The following is a 17,973-nucleotide window of genomic DNA, read 5'->3' as shown; positions in this document are numbered from 1 at the left end:
GAATTTCCCCGTTCAAAACTGCTAGAACTCTGGTAAAGAGGTTTGGTGTGGTGAACTGTAATCAGGCACCCCACTGGGCAGTTGGCTGATAAGCCATGTGTGGCCACAATGCCCCAACTGCGAACTGGCTTTGAAAGTTCAGTTTTTAAACTGGTTTATATGGTGCAATGATGTCTAAACATTCCTTCCTGAATACTGGTATGTCATTCTACAATGTTTATTCAACATACTATATAAAGAAATGGTAGAAAAATTGCGACTTTCTGTATTGACCAAATCTTACATAGAGGGCCTTTAAAAAAAAGAAGTCTTCGACACACAGGAAGTTCCACTTCAGATTTAATGAGGCACATATCTTTGATATCAATAAGCCACGGCAGTAGAGTGTAATCAAAATCATTATAATTGAGAGGTATTCACTTTCAGGATATAACATACTGTCTGTCAGTTAAATACATGTGTAGGTTGAGGGGAAAGAAGACTAGCAGATACAGCAATGCAAATGTACTGTAAGTGTGCAAGATGTAAGACTTCAAATAAACTTAAGTTAGGTTTGACCGTCATCAGGTTGTTTTCACTATTCAACTATGGAAGACAAAAGTTACCATGAGCTTAGAAGCTAGGCTTTATAGTCAAACTGTGACACAAAGTGAAGGCATCAATATCTGATGGTACTGTTACAGCCTGTACTACAATCACATGTAGAGCAAAAACTACTTGCAATATTTGAGTGCTGTGTATTTTGTACATATCTCTACTTGTGTGTATTTCATTCACATCTTCACTTGTGTAGTACATATAAGTACATATCTCTACTTGACAACAAGCGTATTTTGTCAATGGAATGGTTTCAACTTGGCAGAGCCTGCAAGTTCCAAGTCCACTAGAACTAGGACCTAAGATTACTACATGTACAGGTACTTTTCCATACAGCTCTAGTTTGTTTGATACAACAGAGCAGTTTGTATCCTTGTGCATATCTACAGAGTATGAATGCAAAGACATAAATAGTTGTAAATAGTTGTCACATTGAATAGTTTACACTTCAAATATGAACTTTCAACAACATGACAAAAAGCAGCCTCACTGCAAAGTTGTCACTCTCACAATGGTTGACATATACTCACTACAACTGTGTACACTCGAGAGAGAATTCTTGCCAGGTTTTGCTGCAATTAAATTGTTACCGCTTAGATCAATGGCGATATGATGCAAACATATCCACTACAACTCTGTACACTCAAGAGAGTATTCTTGCCAGGTTTTGCTGCATTCAAATTGTTACTGCTTAGATCAACGGTGATATGATGCAAACATATCTGACATATTGAGATGATTACTTCAAGAGATGCCTAAGAATGATACAGAAACACCCAAGGCTTCAAGATATATTACTTTCTTTTTAGTTGGGCAGTATTTTTTCTTGATGTGTTACAGCATGACGTGATCATCTGATCAGTCTACACACTCTCCAAAAGCACCGCGATTCCCTGACCTCCTCCAATACAGGCTGAACCAATGGCTTGCTTGGCACCCCTCCGCCTAATTGGGAAAAAAGGAGAGAGAAAATGTGCAGAAAGCATATATCAAATCCATTCAAGTACAAGAAACAACTAAAATCTATAATTTCAATTTCACTGATATACTGATATCTTTCTAGGCAGAGGCTTGATTCCTAATACAGTGTATATATCTATGCATGTCTGCTATATATATAATTTAACTACAATGTACAGTACATCACATAAATCACTTTTTAAATCTGTATTTGTATAGCCGGTATAACCATCCTTTGGAATAACACACTATCTCCAAAGACACACGGTGCAACAGTAGCTGGTTATATCACACTGCATGATCTGTCACACCTAACCTTTGCACATCTATCTGCAAGTGTTACTAAGAGTTATTGAGGATGTTATTGGTGGCAACAAGTTCTGCTCTATGATATTTCTAGCAAAAAAACAATTCTTTCAACACCTCAATCCTGAGTTGCTAACTCTGGCACTTGAAGGCATGACTTAATTTCTTGTTCTTTTCAGAGCTGGGATTAGATACTTAGTAGTTGGTGCTACTTTCAATAAAGATTGATTGATTGATTGATTATCGAGTCATAGAAAACCTCCTACCTGAGTTCGTGCACCAGATGTCCGGTGATCCTGGCCCCAGACGCTGCGAGAGGATGTCCGAGAGCGATGGCGCCTCCGTTCACGTTGGTCTTCTCTGGGTCCAAACCAGCGACTTTCTGTACAGCCAAGAACTGAGCAGCAAAGGCCTCGTTCACCTGAAACAACAAGAAATAAAATATCTCATACCTCTGTGAAATATTTCTAGTTTTTGTAGATTTCTTATCTTATTCATTATCTAAATCTCTTGTTGATTCTGTCTAATGCATTTTTCCCACTTGTTCTCAAAAGGCAACAAACATGCATTCAGTGGGAAATTGAAGACAGGAAATGAGATAGGCCTTCTAGGACCTTTGACTTAACTTCCTGTCAGTGTCTCCAATGTGCTTAGCATGTGGAAACCCGCCACTCTACAGCACAACAATAACTACAGGCACATAAGCAAAGAAACAAACAGACAAACCAAAAACAAAACCTCCATACACGAAGGTAAAACATTAGATTCTCACCTCAACCAAATCTACATCACCCAGTTTAGCTCCAGTCTTCTGCAGAAGTCCCTCGATGGCGGGTACTGGTCCGATACCCATGATGCTCGGGTCACACCCGGAGTAGTGGTACCCAACCAGACGAGCCAGGGGAGTCAGGTTATACTTCTTCACCGCATCCTCTCCAGCAATCACAACAGCTGCCGCTCCATCACAAACACCCTGGGGGGAAACAGGTTGGCATTTACTGGCAAATACATTTCAGTATTCCCTCATCTTTTACAGAGCAATGCCCAGATCACTAAAATCTAAGTAAAAACTAGATAACAAACATTTATTTTTAGCAGTAATAGAATAATTCCTTCTCTGTCATTTCCATAAATGTTATCCTAACTAGCATTGTGTATTAGAGAGAAAATGATACTTATCATAGAGGGCAACAGGTACATGTAACAGCCGTACATACATGTAGCCCATCCTCGTTCACCAGGACCCTTCCGCTCCACGTTACATCGCTCGCAGAAAGGGCCCTGGTAACACGGGATGGCATCCATGGTTATTGCAGGTCGACGAGACTTGCTGATGAATAATTAATGAGCTAACCCTTATTTGGGACAAACGGCAGTTGTAGCTCATGAATAGTTAATGAGCTAACCCTTATTTGGGACAAACGGCAGTTGTAGCTCATGAATAATTAATGAGCTAGCAGTAACACGTAACCTGATTGGTTGATGGCTTCCCAGCGTTCTTTGCGCGCTTGCTTCCGATGAGAGGAAGCAAACGGGTTTTAACCCCTCTGATTGGCTGAAGCTGTTTTGGTGGCGATATCGTAATAACCATGGATGCCATCCCGTGTTACCAGGGCCCTTTCTGCGAGCGATGTAACGTGGAGCGGAAGGGTCCTGGTGAACGAGGATGATGTAGCCATGTGTATGGCATAGTGGCTGTTCCAAACACTGTCTGGCCCCCAATGCAGTTTTATCGACACATCTTTTAACATGTTTTTGCTTACAAACTTGGCAAAATTTCTTCAGCATAACAATGCCATTGAGTTTATTCAGTTTTCTTTATTCTTAATTTCATTAAGAGTTTTACCGAGGCATTGGCTGCCGTGACCCTTCCGTTCTTCTTGAACACGGGCGGAAGTTTTGCCATGGCCTCCATGTTTGCCTGCGGTCTAGGGTGTTCGTCTACCATCATCTCTTCTTTTCCCTTCTTCGCTTTCACTGTCACCGGTGCCATCTCTTCATTAAACCTGCCATTGTCGTGTGCTGTAGAAAATAATACAAATTGTACATGTACATTTACACACACAAAACTTAGGACAATAAGCTAGTTCATGGTTTGAAGTGTGCATGAGCAGTGTGGTACTTTTAGGGTAATATGTCAAAGTGGAATGCCAATAGCCATTCTTTATGTATTATCACGGGCCACCAACTTTGACATATCATCGATCAACCACAATGGACATGCTCACTTCAAACCATGAACTAGCTTTTAGGAACTGAACAAGTATATTGTAAGTACAAGATATTTCTAACCTGACTGAAATGTATTTGAAATGCGTCTTTTTTGTATCAAAAGAAGGAGAAAAAATTAATGAGTCCTGACCTTCCTTCCATCTCTGCTGGGTCTTGACCGCGTAGCTGTCGCAGTCCTCGCGGGAAATGTCGTACTTCTCACCCAGGTTCTCCGCTGTCACTCCCATGGGTGTGTTAATGTGCTGGTCAGTCAGTCCCGTCCACAGGGTGTCCTCAAGCTGAGAATAAAGATGTTTCACATTTTATTCAACTGTGTGTATGTAGTAGTAGTAGTAGTCGACTGTGTTCTGCTGCTGCAGTGATCAGAACATCCTGCAGCCGCAATCAGTCTTTCTTCAATCATCTCCACTTAGTCCGATTCATCGCAAACTTCCTTAGCTTCCTTCCTTGTGTATGTATAGTGTATTTCTTTGTTCACTGTTCATTTCAAGTAACAAATGTGCTGTCTACAAGCATTGGTAAAAGTGTATGGCCTAGAGGGTAGCAGCCCTCCTTCTGGACAAAAAGGTCAAAATTTCAAATCCTTCCCTGTAGTTACAAGACTAATTTTACACTCGTTTGCAGACAAAGAAATGTCATTTGCAATGTGTTGGTAGTTACAAGTGACTTCTTACATAGTAAAACTTTGTATCAGCCCCAAAAATACAACCATCTTCAGTGGAAGTAAGCTAAGCAATCTACAGTCTTCTATGATTCTAATTGTTCATACGTTCAGATCCAGTCCCAGCCGGGTGCCGAAGCGAGCGTTACGCAGGACAAAGGGTGCCTGGGTCATACTCTCCGACCCACCGGTCAGTACGATCTCTGCATCACCCATGACGATGTCCTATTGGGGGGGGCAAAAATGGACATGTTTGAAAACACAGTAGTAAAGATATGAAATAGTGCACTTGTTACAATGTAGAAAGTCAGTAACAATAGTACAGTACTATGGTAATTATAACAACTGTTTGTTGGAAAGTTGTTAATATTTCACACATTTCAACATCAGTTTCGTAACAATCATGACTTAACACATCTTTTGATTTAGAAGCTAAATAGAGCCTTCTTGGTCTAAAAGTCACATAAAGTTGTCTATTTTCAGAAAAAGAATTTTGGGATACACAACATGCACCTAATTTATCACAGATAATTCATTGCCTTCCTTTTGTTCAATGATTGAACATCACCATCCTTACCTGAGCTCCGTTGATCATAGCCTGGAACCCAGACCCACACAGACGGTTGATGGTCAGGGCGGAGGCGGCCGTCGGGACGCCCACTCGCAATCCAACATGGCGGGAGATGTACGCAGCATCCTTGGAACTCTGGAACGACAGAAACAGTCATCCATATGAAATATGACAGCACATCTTCTTCATCATATACTGAAAATTAAGCCAGTCTAACACATATATGTTGCTTGATATTCCAGCAAACTATCAATGTTCTTGCTGACCTGGTCCATGACTTATTAGAACATTTTTCCAGGCATCATATTCATTATCTTACAACACTCTAGGTTTGTTTGATGGATTCAGCTTCAGTTTAACAGCTTATACTAAAAGTTTCATGGTCAAAGGGTCAAATGTCAGGTACATTTGAAAATATATATATGTATTTGAATCACTGGATGCGCATGTAATCTAAAGATTAATCTAACTGTCCCAAACATTGGAATAATATACCTTGGGCTAATAGATCGCCCGTGACATCTAAAGGGTCTTAAGACAAATTGTAATCTTTGTGCAAATACAAATGTACATATGTAAGTATACCTGGATACAGTTTCCCACGACCACAGAACTGACAGCCTCCGCCGGTACGTTCCCCGCCGCCAGTGCAGCCCGCGAGGCAATCTCGCACAGGTCCGTGGCTGTCAGGTCCTTCAGCTTCCCGCCAAACGCACCGAACGGCGTACGCTTGGCTGCCACGATGAATACTCCTGTAGGGGTGAAAAAGTCAATATTACAATTGTACACGTATTTGTATTGACTGATCCTGACTGTCCCTAACAACTACATGTAGCAGTTCAACCAATGATAGCATGGCTCGACCAATGGGGGAGTGGCAGCATACCTGTCAGATATTTGCATTTTTATGTTTTTATTTTAAATTTCTATGTTTTGACGGAGGAGGGTGCTCTATTAACTTTCTAACTGCATGTAACTGCTGCTTTATCCAATACGTTGCACTCATGCAGTAACAAATAGAAATTTGGTGACAAATGGTTACCTTAGTAGGCTATAAGGGTTATTTAATGAGCAGCACCTGTCAAAAACACCAGCTCAATTTTCTCAATACCTGTGGACAAGTAGACTACTGCACTGCCTATTACTAGTATTAGGGTAGCGAATGTAGGAGCCCCGGTAGAAATAGGATGACACCCAGGCTACAAGTAGACAGCACAAATGTACCATCGATACACATCTCAATGTGAGGTTGCATATACTAGTAAGTACTATACATGTAGTTCTTTGGACTTTTGCTGTGGTTTTATTTTCGAGGTTTTCACAGTGACCCCTCCACTGCAATGTACTAAAGAATGATTTCAACTGCAAAGTTAAAACACAACGAAATATCCTTTCCCCACCTACTGAAAATAGATGAACGTACGAAAATAGATGCATTTTAATCCTGAGTATGAAAACGGCCAGTTCTGAAATCTGTGATAAGAAATCTCTTTTGCGAACTACAAAGACATCATTGTGGTGCTGAGCAAGAAAAATATGCGAACAACGTGCTTACAGGTACTTACATTAACTTTATGCACACTTTGAAAGTTGGTTATATTCCATGTAAGATCGCAAATCAAGGAGCAGGTGTAACTTTTCTTGATGACCTCGACTAACTCGAGCGTTGACCTTTGTGACGTGTAAGGAAAAATATCGTGATTCTGACCTTTTTGGACTCTTACATTTAAATCTAATTATCCTGATCTTACTCTGACTACCAAGTCTGTTGTTTGAGACCCAAAAAGTTGTTTAGTCTTTCGAAATAAGTGTTCAAGGGACCGGCGAGTAGAGAAAGCACAAACTTACCTCGACTCAGCGCCATGTTGGATCTAGGATAGTTCAAGTATTGTCCGTGTAGGGGTGATTGAAACTTTCCAAAGAAACTTAGTATCATAAAACTATTTCATCGACGAATTTGTAGCATATATTTGTAATTCTTGTGTATTTAAATTGTAAAATCTACAAGTTATATTGTTATTTGTTGGAAACTGTTGAATAGATAGTAGTTTTAAAATATTTTACGTTCCCTCTATGGCAAAGGGACAGTCGTATATCCCGGAACACCAGTGGGAAGCCATCATGGCCGACTGTAGGTCTTTTCTGTTGGTTCTCTACATCCTTTCACGTTTTCTATCCATTGTTCCCATTTCTAGCGAACCCTATTAACTCCAAACCCTCATCCTTCATCCCAGGTATATTTCTTTACGCCTCAGATGCGATGAGTATCGTCATTTTCCTTATCTGAACCGTAGAACAAGGGGCGGCAAATGTGCCCCCCTCCCCCATGTTTTGGAGGTTACGGAATGATGACAGAGAACTTCTATGAGATGTTCAGAGGTTACCTGTTACTTTTCCTTTATCCTTCCATCCACGTATCCTTTGTTTTTCTGTATCTCTAACTTGATCTGTCTGTCTGTCCATGGTGACATCTCCCACTTGTCTGTGATGACCAATCTCTGCGCAAAATCTTAGTGACAACCAAAATTTAAGGTTGTTGCGATGCGAAAACTGAGAGTCTGAGACCACAGTTTAACCTTAGTCTGAAGTTTACAAGTTCTTTGTTTTTAGAACATCTTTCGTTGCTATAAGCCAGTTCACGGTGTGAGCTGCATATGCACAAGGTCTAACTCAAGGCCCCTAAGCCTAACTTAATTGTGAACAGTTCTTGTCTAGACCATACTTAATACATGTCCAGATGTTTATGTTTCTGAGACCTTTGACATATCACCTACAATACATCATATTGCACATTTTCAGTTTATTCTGTAAACCGGCTTATTGCAAATGATCTATCCCCATTTTTGCTGTCCCCGTATCCATTGTTCTTCAGCTCTTCCATAATTTTCTTTACAACAGTCAACCTGTTCACAAACTAGAACTCCTGACAAACCATCCAACTTAAGTCATAAGAAAAAATGTCCTTGTTCAACAGAGGCAAAATAAACAACTTGTTCTTCATAGTTCAATGGACAAGCCCCTGAGAGTTGTCCATACATACTAATGGTGTCTCATTTTGTATCAATATAACTTGTGCAAGCTTTGCAACCTACCTGTATTCAAGTTATTTTTTGTATCTATTACAGGAATATACAAGAGAGAACAAACATAAACCAAAACATCAGTGCAGAAAAGTCTACTACATGTAAAAGAATGACAATCCCTTGTGTCTTTCCGTGAAAGGGCTTGTACGTAGTGGCTTTGAAAAAGAGCTATTACATGAACAATAGTACATACATGTAAATGTACATCATAACATGGCAACTGTGTATGTGCAAGTTGGCCAATGTGGGAATCAGATTGGACAACAGTTGTGGACCGAGGTTCTACCGCTAAAGGACACAAACGAGGGGATACCTTTCTTCAACACGAATGAGAAGCTACGTTCAGTCCATGTAGATAGCGAACCCAAGGTACTACGTAGACTGGGACTCGCGTTGAAGAAAAAGAACCTAGATGAAGGCAATCTGATTGCAGGTAAGTGTTCATGATCACAGTAACAGAAAATTTTGTCTATCTTAAGGTAGAACAGTGTACATAAGATTGTAGCTTGGTATTCCGTCGCGCAAGTGGTAATGCAACTGCGCTGTTTGGCCATATTGAACAAATTCGGTGGATCTAGGGTTCCATCCCAAGGTCGGCCCCAGCTCAGACATGTGAGGCATTGCATTTCTCCTTTTGGATGCTGACATAAAGCCTATGACCCTATTAGGGAGTTTGAAGCATCAAACTTCTGCACATAAAAGAACCCAACACACTTCCAGTTCACCTTTATTTTTCTTCATTTTTAACATTTTGTGTTGTTTCAGGAAAAAGAGGGCGTGGCACCAACTGGGCGCTAGGATACCACGGAGTGACACGGGCTGAAGGCTGCATGTTGTTGGACCAGACAGTAGAGGCTGTGAGGAGGGAGGTGGAACAGTGTGACTGTTTCTCAGGGATGGTCGTTATGCACAGTCTCAGTGGAGGGACAGGATCAGGTACAGTTGTTCTAGCGTTATGGTTTTTGTGTGGTCTAACTTACGTTAACATTAACTCTCATAATTCTACTACTCGCACTAGTCGGATGGAATCATTGGATGGATGGAGGGATGGATGGAGGGACGGACGGGTTTGGATGGATGGATGGATGGAAGGATGGATGGATGGATGGATGGATGGATGGATGGATGAAGTTTTATTATAGTGTCTTATGACCTCGAATCGCCCAGCCCATATGGGCTTATAATGTTATATTGCATAATGTTACAGAGGGTCCAATTAAATAAATCAAAAGTAATAATTAATGATGAATAAATGTGTGACAGTTTGATAGAGCTCCATATATGTCACTTTGAATATGTATATTTTCTTCTCATCGACAGGTCTAGGCGCCCACATCACTGAGAACCTAAAAGACCACTTCCCCATCCCCTACCTCATGTCCGTGGCTGTCGCGCCCCATGCCGGCGGAGAGAGCCCCCTCCAGCACTACAACTGTCTGCTGTGCCTGTCCTGGGTACAGCAGTACGCCGATGCTGTCCTGCTGTTCAACAATGATGACGTGCTGTACCAGTTACAGCACCAACAGAACAGCAGCAAGGCACAGATATCCATACCTGAGATGAACCAGTACATTTCAAACTGTCTCGCAGGTTGGAACTCTTTCTCTTCGAATACTTTTCTGCAAGTTTTGCTGTTAAACCATTGGGCATATGTTTGTATAGAGGAGCCGGTCTCATGCATCAAAGCTCTCCAGGTAAAAGAACCCACCACACTTTTTGATGAGAGTAGATTGGACCTGTGTATAAGGAAGCTTCAGGCATCAAACCTCTATACGTACATGTAAAAGAACCTATTTTTCCATTAGGGATAGTGATCAGAGTCTTTGTCAAGATGGATTGTGATCAGGATCTCTGCCAGTACAATCAGCAATTCTACTGGAGGACATTCCAATCAGAGTCTGTAAATTTTTCTGTGCATATGTGGATATTCCCTAATAAAAAAAAAGATAGTCAGAACTTTTCAACTTTGGTTAATGTCACTTAACATCAATAGATTGACTCGAAAAATTAAATGAGGTTTTATAAATTGGAGACCTTCTTCTTCTTCGCTGAGATCGCAATCGCTAGTCTGAAATGTACATCTCTTTTTTTTCCTCAGGTCTGTTCCTGCCCACAGACAGCATCACCCCCCCACCAGGGATCCCCCTGGGCATGGAACCATGGGAACTTCTCAGGTCTGTCTGTCCCATGCCTGCCACCAAGTTTGCACAGGTGAACAAACATCACACTATCTAATACTCTAATACATGTAGCAACTTTGGTCATTATCAATAGAGTCATTTGCTTAAAATTGTTTGTTTTGTTTGTTTGTTTGTTTTGTATAACCAGTAAACTGCCTTTAGGCATGACACACCAGTTTTGTACCATAAGTATAAGCTGTGGTAGACCAGACTGGAACATTAGGTTTGATCCACCCAAACTAAGAAGGATCCCTTAAGTATACTCTTTTTGATAAGTGTAGTGTGATCTTTAATGCGCTCCTGGTGAGGCTCCCCTCAAACACGGGGCCTCCAACTTTACATCCTATCCAAGAGAATGTCCCTTAATCTTAGTTAGAGTATGTACATGTATGACCAAGTTTTAGATTTTTGAAAAATGGTCTCACACCAATGTTTACTGAAGTCTGTGGTCTCATCACAGGTGAGCCACCACATGGGTAGCAGACTGGGCTGGGACGCCATCGCCGCTCACTCGATCCAGATGTACAAAAAGCAGCATTCCCACAGGGACCGGGCGCTGTCCGCTGTTGTGGTGGCACGCGGCGACGGCAAAGATGATTTCCGCCGGTACAAGCCTGGCGTGGAGAGGAAAGTTCGCGCAGGGTGTAACTGTGTTGACTGGAACCCATTCCCTGTGGACTTCTGGACAAGTAGGACTTTGTTTTGTTTATTTGTTTATTAGGATATAGCATTCGTGCAATGCAGGGGAAAACAAAACCAGTATAACTACCTTTACAAGTTGTCAACCCAATAGGTTTTATCAAACTTACTTAGCTAAAATGAAACACCATAGAATTCTATTTTTGTATCCCATTTTTGATGAGCTAAAATAAAAGATTTAAGACTTTGCAATTCATAAATTTGTTAAAGAAAAAAAATTTTGTCAACCAAAATAATCCACACCCTTGATGAACGATGATAATGTAGAATATAAAAATGCCCATTTTAGAAAAATCAACATACACAGGTGCAAAATGTTATCATTATCATTAGTATTGCAGAAGTCCGGAACTTTGTTTCTTACATTTAATATTACTGATAGTCAAGCATTACTGTTAGTTATTGTAAGGCTCAGTTCCAAACTTGATGATTTTGACATTGTTCTCATTTCTTTCTTTAGACAAGAACTCCTTGGCAGGTCATGCCGAGAAGAAGTCGTTGACGTTGTGCACAAATAACTCTGGCGTCACCGGTTACCTAGAACACGTCTTGACCAAAGCACGACAGAAGTACGACGCCAAGGCCTTCTTACACTGGTACTGGAAGCACGGCTGCACCGACCAGGACTTTACCAAGGCTTTTGACACCGTTGAAAAGATAGTGGAGGATTATAGAGAGGCTGTTAGATGACAATACAATGTAAAATTATATGTTTGTACAAATCCTGGAATGTCTGTAAATATGAAGTATTCAAAACTTTTGCATAATCTATGTTGCACATACTGTACATCAGCAAATGAAATGTATTTCCAGACACTGTACATACCCGGTAGATGTTTGTAATTATGTATTGTTTTTCTTTAATGAGGTTCACAATAAAATTCTCTCTGTATTTAGAGAGAGACGATGATTTTTAAGTTACTGGAAGATATGTTCATCGTACTTGTCAAAAAGAGCTAGGGGAAATTCCCTTGCAATGTACAATAAACCTGTAGATAGTAGATACCGTATACAGTGTCTGTCTTCTTTGTCACATCCAGTGGAAGACTGATTGAACTATTCATTTGAGCTAAATTTGGTCCGATAGCATTTTCACTTTCACTTCTTACGTCTTGTTATACGCCAAAAAAGCGATATGATTTTGAAACAGTGCCTGTTATGATTGTTTTCTGAAAATGTAGTAGGTTTTTATGTCACTTCTTGCGCGGACCTTGGTTGGGGAGTGGTCGGGAGCAAAGTCGTGGGAAGGTTCTGAATGTGTGACGGCGGGCTTCATTGGGAAGACTACAGTAGAGGATTGGGAAGATAACACTTTCAATTAGCCTACTTTAATTAAAGCGCTCTATGGGGCTTAAAGTCCTCTGTGTCTATTTAGGACTACCTCACAAAATCAATGAAGGTTTTTGCGCTTGACGTGCAAGCAGGATTTGTTTTGAAGAGATCGATATTCTAGATCTAGAGTGTCGGCATACGACACTGTACAGTTGTGCTTGACTGTGAATCTGACGGTAAAGCAGATTTCGGCCATCTTCGCAGTGAAGTTAATTTCCAAGCAACCTACTACAAGGTGAGAAACAAACGTTTTGATAACTATGAGGACAATTTTGCATTTCATTATCAATTATTTTTCTAAACTTTGTTTTCTGTAGATATGTGCGAATGTAACCTTTGATGGTCACCCTTGTATCGGTAGGGAAGATTGCTAAGTGGCATGGAAATGAAATCACTCAGATTTTAATGTTTTATTAGAAATGTATTAGATTAGACCTGAAAGTCTAATCAGCTATTCCTGGATTCATAAAAACACGGTACAATTGCGGACACATAACACATCGCTTTAAATACAATATAACATTGGACTTCAACTAGCATAAAACTACATAGCAACATGCAACAATACAAGATCCTTATTTGGCTAGTTACGTTGGAAAGTACTTCAAAAATTCTCTCCAAATAGTAGAAGATGTATTTCTATATAGTCTGGAAGATTCAGACAAATCAGCATGTTTTCTATAAAGTTCGTCAGGTGTAAGGCCCATCTTGACATCGCTGCATATTCAACGGCCGCGGCTTAATTAATCAGAAATGGGTCACAAATTCAGTGTCATTTGACTACTCACGCTACACCAACACAACTTGACTCCTTTCTAGAGCCAGTCGCCATGCCCCTGAGTCCGGAGCTAGCGGAGATTTGTTGGGCGACCCACCGCGGGAGCTTCTGCCCACGGTACGGGGACGATCCGCGCCGGACGCACTGCTGCCTGGTCGGGGACAAGGTGGAGTGCTGCCTGCCGTCAGCCAACACAACCTCCGCCGGACACGTCAACGGCTATGTCTACATGAACCTCAAGTACGTATGTCTTGTGTGACTGTCCCAGTTTTCCCTGATTGTATAAATATTTTTGTTATCTGCATGAAAAATGGAGATATTGTTTTTGGTGTGTCTGTGTGCGTGGTTGTGTTTCCGGATTGTTGTATATATAGTCAGCATAACTCAAGAACCTTTGGATGGGTAATGATGATGTTTGGTATGTGGGTAGGTGTCGGGAAGACGAAAGTCAAGCTTGATTTTTCTTGTGGATTTTAAAACTGCGTAATTCAGCCGGTTGTACATTGTCAAGAAGGTATCATTGGCTGCAATACCCTCTTAAGTTTCTTATGTGTCAATCTCTGAATCTCTTGAATGAACAATTTATAGGTACGAGGAAAGCATTGTTTCATTAGATACTGCTGGATTAGCTGCACAACCAAAATGATTTTATCTAGATCTGCTGACGTTTCAATCTTGGGGTTTACGTTCACGTTTAAGTTCACATAAAACCGGTATTTTTTTTCGATACGAGATATTATTTGAAACTGAATCCCTGTAACAGGGCTTCAGTTTTGAAACCCAGGAAAAGTGCTTCAATTTGAAACCCAGGAAAAGGGCTTCAATTTGAAGCTCAGGAACAGGGTTTCAATTTGAACCAGAAACAGGGCTTCAATTTGAAGACCAAAAACAGGGCTTCAATTTGAAGACCAAAACCAGGGCTTCAATTTGAGCCCAAGGAAGACGGCTTCATTCTTTATTTCATCGCTTTATCTTATCTCTTCATTTTGCTTCTTTATACTTTGCAGAGCCCTGGACATCCACATGTTGGTGCTAGTCGGCTGGTGTCTCTCTCTCCTGCTCATCATCATGGTAGTTCTGGTCATCTGCATATGCCGTGGCCGCTGTACGTGCCACAGGAAGCCCGGGCCGCAGCAGCGCACACGGGCGGGGAAGACTGCCTCTCACCCCGCCCAGGAGCCGGGACCGTCCCCCGACGTCACGGACCGCCGCCGTCTGCTGTCTGTCACCAACTGGCTAGGCACCTCGGATAGTGCCAGACCCAGTCTAACGCCCTCTACCGATATTGAGATGAACGATTGTTAGGAGTACCATGCACGATACCTCAATGTTGGGTCTCTTCTTTTCACGTGGGTAAACTTATGACAGAACTGAATCAGCTTACAGATGTGTGCTATGTGACAAAGACTGCCATTCTCGTATAAGACCGTTCAGGGATAGGGTTGATGCGATTTAGGATTTTACCACGGTCAATTTTGACCGACTAGGCGGAGGCCATAGATGTACAAGTATAAACTGGATACATGCGTTTATGTGTATTCCTAATTATACAATCATTCAAAATCTGCAGAACATAGAGAAAACTTTAAGTTCCAAGAGAGCCAGTGTTATTTGAGCATACAACAGTATTATTTTCCACTTAACCAAGACATGCAGCATGACATAATAGTATACGTGCGACAACACTGGTTCAACAAAACTAGGATTGACAGCTTCATCAGTACGCAAAAGCCTTATAAATAGCTTTGTTTGACAGCAGCATGGTATAGCCAATTTAGCTAAGAGGGAACACACGTAGATAATATCTGTAACGCTTTACTCGCCTGTCAGAAGTCATGAGGATGAACGAGTAGTTTTGATGTTGAGATAACAACGCTGAACACTGGTGTTCAAAGACTTCTAGTCATTTAGCCATGAATTTTCCCTGCATGGAATTCGGTCTTTAAGCACACTTTAAAACATCGGTAAGGTTCTGTTTCTTCACAAGAAAAATATTGAACCTTTACACATGCTTAAAGATCGGGTTTTGTGCAGCAGTATTTCTCAATGATTATGCTTTAAGTTTTTTTGACGATAAACCCTCAGTTTGAAGGGTTTGACATAACGTTAGTGAGGGAAAAACATATCTATACTGTAAATATTGGATTTAGATTTGACACACTGGTTTCCTAATCGACACCAGCATGATGTATATGACTGAAAAAATATAGACTAGTTACTATAGGTTTTGTATCATTGTAGAAGCTTGTCTTTCAAAGATTGGTGATCTTAAATATTAAATTGTAACTGTAGTTACGCTGTAGATTTGTTCTTCTTCTGCAAGTATAGGTTCGCAGTTAATGCCACACATTGTTTCTAAGTACTAGGCATTTGGCTCAAAGCTTGAAATAAACAATGTTCGTGAAAAAAGGGCGTGACTTTAAATACATTGTATGGTTACTCATTACACAATGGCTTCATAAGTTTTAAGTGCGTTAGACATCTTACAGAACGACACGAACTCAAGATACTATAGCGACCTAGGTAAATGTTAAAGATTCCATATATCTATATGTTATCAATACACACGATTACAGTTATTTTTCACTGTAGGTTGTAGAACAATTAATTTGATATACATTCAGCATATCCCTATCAGAAACTTGGCAAGATAGGTTGTGGTCTCTTCACCTTTCACTGTGGAAAGTTACAATGTTGTTTAGATGGCGATGGTGGACGCTATATTACGTCATCATATGAACAATATTGTTTCGAATATGGCTATTATGTCCTCTTCGTCTGTATTGGTACCCTGTCCCCTTCCAGACTCAAGTCTAGTCCAATGAGGGAGGCTTTCTTTGGCGCTACCAGGGACGCTTCTAGCTTACCAAATCGGGGGTCTTCCACCGCCTTGCGGTTTTGTAGTTGTCCCTTTTCGTTCTTTCCACATGACCCCTCTAGATTTAGCTTTTGTGTATGAACAAGTGGACCGTTAAATGTCACGCGCTTTTCGAGCTGCGCGGCTGTTTGGCGCGGCGAGATTTCACGAGGGCTCTTCGCGTTTGTTCGGCCAATTTCGGGTAACTTCGCCCTATCGCCGCTCGGGGCATGCTTCCCGCTGGGCAAACGAGCGCCGTACATAAACTTCGGCTTGGATTCCAAATCGGGAAACTCGTAAGAGCTCGGTTTATTGTCTGCAAATATTTTACTTTCTTGTCGTTTCAGGAAAGATATCCGCTGGTTTTCCAACATGGCGCCCGTTTTCGTCTGCTCTTTTCCGATATTCGCCAGCCGCATATTCAGGAGCTTGTTTTCGCTGACGTTGTCTCGGAGTAGAACGCGTTTGAAGTTGTTGGGTTTGGGAAGAATGTTTCTTCGAGTGTTGCTATTCGATTCGTCTTCAATGTCCTTCATGTTGCTTTAGTGTTCCTTAAAGATCTTCCCACTGGTAAAGCAAAGAATGTCCGTCTTGTAGCATTGCTGAGGAGCAATCAACGTGCTCTGACGCAGGCCTGGACTTTACTCCCTGAAGCATATCTGAAGAAGAAAACATCAACAAAGATATTCGTCAAGCTCCAGTCACACAGAAGGAAAATTGATCGGTCTACGAGCTATAAGTACTATTTTCAACAATAACATTAAAACTCCAACTAGAGCAAAGAAGACAAAAAAGAAAAGAGAGACAGCAGCTTCAGAACTCCTCTGATTTCATATGTCCAAACTGTGGACGAGACTGTCACGCCAGGATTGGACTTCAGAGCCACATGAGAAGCTGCCGAATCCAGAGTGCTACCATCATCTGAAAAGATGGAAGGATGCCTACTGAAAAGAATGAATTTTCAGTCGAAAAATACGCTAGACGTTTTAGCGACTTTGAGATTATACGACCTTCTGGATACTAACAAATATGGCCGAAGCTCGTTGACTGTGTTACATGACAGTAGTGATAGTTCAAAAGAGCTTGGTCAGTTCATACAGCTTAGAGTAGTTTGTAATCTACTTGTCTCAAATAGTCCTGGGTCTACCAATACGACATTTCAAACAACACAACGCTGCGTGCTTGTATCATAAAGAGAGAACAATACGGTGTTTGTTCTCTCATCGATTGCTTTGAATTATATCGTGACTTCTTGTACATCAACTGTCACAATGGATTGAATAGGTAATATTCGTTATAATTATCGTCATTTTTATGACTACTCAAAGAAATAACGAGTAATATAATCAGCCGGGAACAATCGTTTATCAGGTTGCACAAGGACATTATGTATAATGTTCTAGGTTTATAGTACTGCCCGTGTCCAAGTAGCTCAACTAGTTTGCAGCCTCACAGTTGAGCTTCTGGTTCTGAAAAGTTGCTAACTGGGAGAGCTGGTTCAAATCCTGGGATATGACATCTCGGTTAGGGCTGCACTCTCGTCTTTTGGAAGGAACATAAAATGGGGATTCCGTGTTCTAATCTAAGCTAAAGGGAAGGGCTAGCCGAAACCCTCACTGTAAAAAATACACCCTGCTACTGAAACAGCAAGGAAACTTGCTGACCTATGTGCCACTAGGCACTACAAGGTGAACAGAAGTAACAACGTGTATATACA

General features: G+C 41.1%; 3 protein-coding genes across 3 annotated transcripts; 2 read left to right on the top strand and 1 right to left on the bottom strand.

Moving 5' to 3' along the window:
• Window positions 1–326: 326 nt before the first annotated feature.
• Window positions 327–7,236, bottom strand: LOC136425297 (3-ketoacyl-CoA thiolase, mitochondrial-like). Its single transcript, XM_066414137.1, has 9 exons — window positions 7,176–7,236; window positions 5,913–6,079; window positions 5,334–5,462; window positions 4,865–4,981; window positions 4,226–4,373; window positions 3,710–3,885; window positions 2,636–2,836; window positions 2,130–2,284; window positions 327–1,542 (listed from the first exon to the last, which is right to left on the bottom strand). Exons 1-9 carry the CDS (start codon window positions 7,189–7,191, stop codon window positions 1,461–1,463), a joined length of 1,191 nt encoding a protein of 396 aa, XP_066270234.1. The 5' UTR covers window positions 7,192–7,236; the 3' UTR covers window positions 327–1,460.
• A 1,225-nt stretch (window positions 7,237–8,461) lies between these two features.
• Window positions 8,462–12,299, top strand: LOC136425516 (tubulin delta chain-like). Its single transcript, XM_066414393.1, has 6 exons — window positions 8,462–8,843; window positions 9,176–9,346; window positions 9,731–10,000; window positions 10,509–10,621; window positions 11,051–11,279; window positions 11,750–12,299. The coding sequence occupies exons 1-6, from the start codon at window positions 8,624–8,626 to the stop codon at window positions 11,977–11,979; spliced, it is 1,233 nt and encodes a 410-aa protein (XP_066270490.1). The 5' UTR covers window positions 8,462–8,623; the 3' UTR covers window positions 11,980–12,299.
• A 751-nt stretch (window positions 12,300–13,050) lies between these two features.
• On the top strand, window positions 13,051–15,660 carry LOC136425298 (uncharacterized). Its single transcript, XM_066414138.1, has 2 exons — window positions 13,051–13,639; window positions 14,407–15,660. Exons 1-2 carry the CDS (start codon window positions 13,452–13,454, stop codon window positions 14,702–14,704), a joined length of 486 nt encoding a protein of 161 aa, XP_066270235.1. The 5' UTR covers window positions 13,051–13,451; the 3' UTR covers window positions 14,705–15,660.
• Window positions 15,661–17,973: the final 2,313 nt, after the last annotated feature.

The sequence above is a fragment of the Branchiostoma lanceolatum genome, chromosome 19 (genome assembly GCF_035083965.1).
Source record: "Branchiostoma lanceolatum isolate klBraLanc5 chromosome 19, klBraLanc5.hap2, whole genome shotgun sequence".
Taxonomy (NCBI): domain Eukaryota; kingdom Metazoa; phylum Chordata; class Leptocardii; order Amphioxiformes; family Branchiostomatidae; genus Branchiostoma; species Branchiostoma lanceolatum.
Note: the sequence above shows the minus strand (reverse complement) of the source record. Positions and strands in the feature narration are given on the sequence as shown.

What these genes read in the sequence shown, in the direction of transcription:
- LOC136425297 (XM_066414137.1), bottom strand. An exon ending in CTATGATCAACGGAGCTCAG is followed by an intron (nt 4,982 to 5,333) that starts GTAAGGATGGTG and finishes CCCCCCCAATAG; the next exon opens with GACATCGTCATGGGTGATGC. An exon ending in CATCTGGTGCACGAACTCAG is followed by an intron (nt 1,543 to 2,129) that starts GTAGGAGGTTTT and finishes TTTCCCAATTAG; the next exon opens with GCGGAGGGGTGCCAAGCAAG.
- LOC136425516 (XM_066414393.1), top strand. Translation starts at nt 8,624, where the DNA reads ATGGCAACTGTGTATGTGCAAGTTGGCCAATGTGGGAATCAGATTGGA. An exon ending in CATTTCAAACTGTCTCGCAG is followed by an intron (nt 10,001 to 10,508) that starts GTTGGAACTCTT and finishes TTTTTTCCTCAG; the next exon opens with GTCTGTTCCTGCCCACAGAC. An exon ending in CTGCCACCAAGTTTGCACAG is followed by an intron (nt 10,622 to 11,050) that starts GTGAACAAACAT and finishes GTCTCATCACAG; the next exon opens with GTGAGCCACCACATGGGTAG.
- LOC136425298 (XM_066414138.1), top strand. Translation starts at nt 13,452, where the DNA reads ATGCCCCTGAGTCCGGAGCTAGCGGAGATTTGTTGGGCGACCCACCGC. An exon ending in TATGTCTACATGAACCTCAA is followed by an intron (nt 13,640 to 14,406) that starts GTACGTATGTCT and finishes TATACTTTGCAG; the next exon opens with AGCCCTGGACATCCACATGT.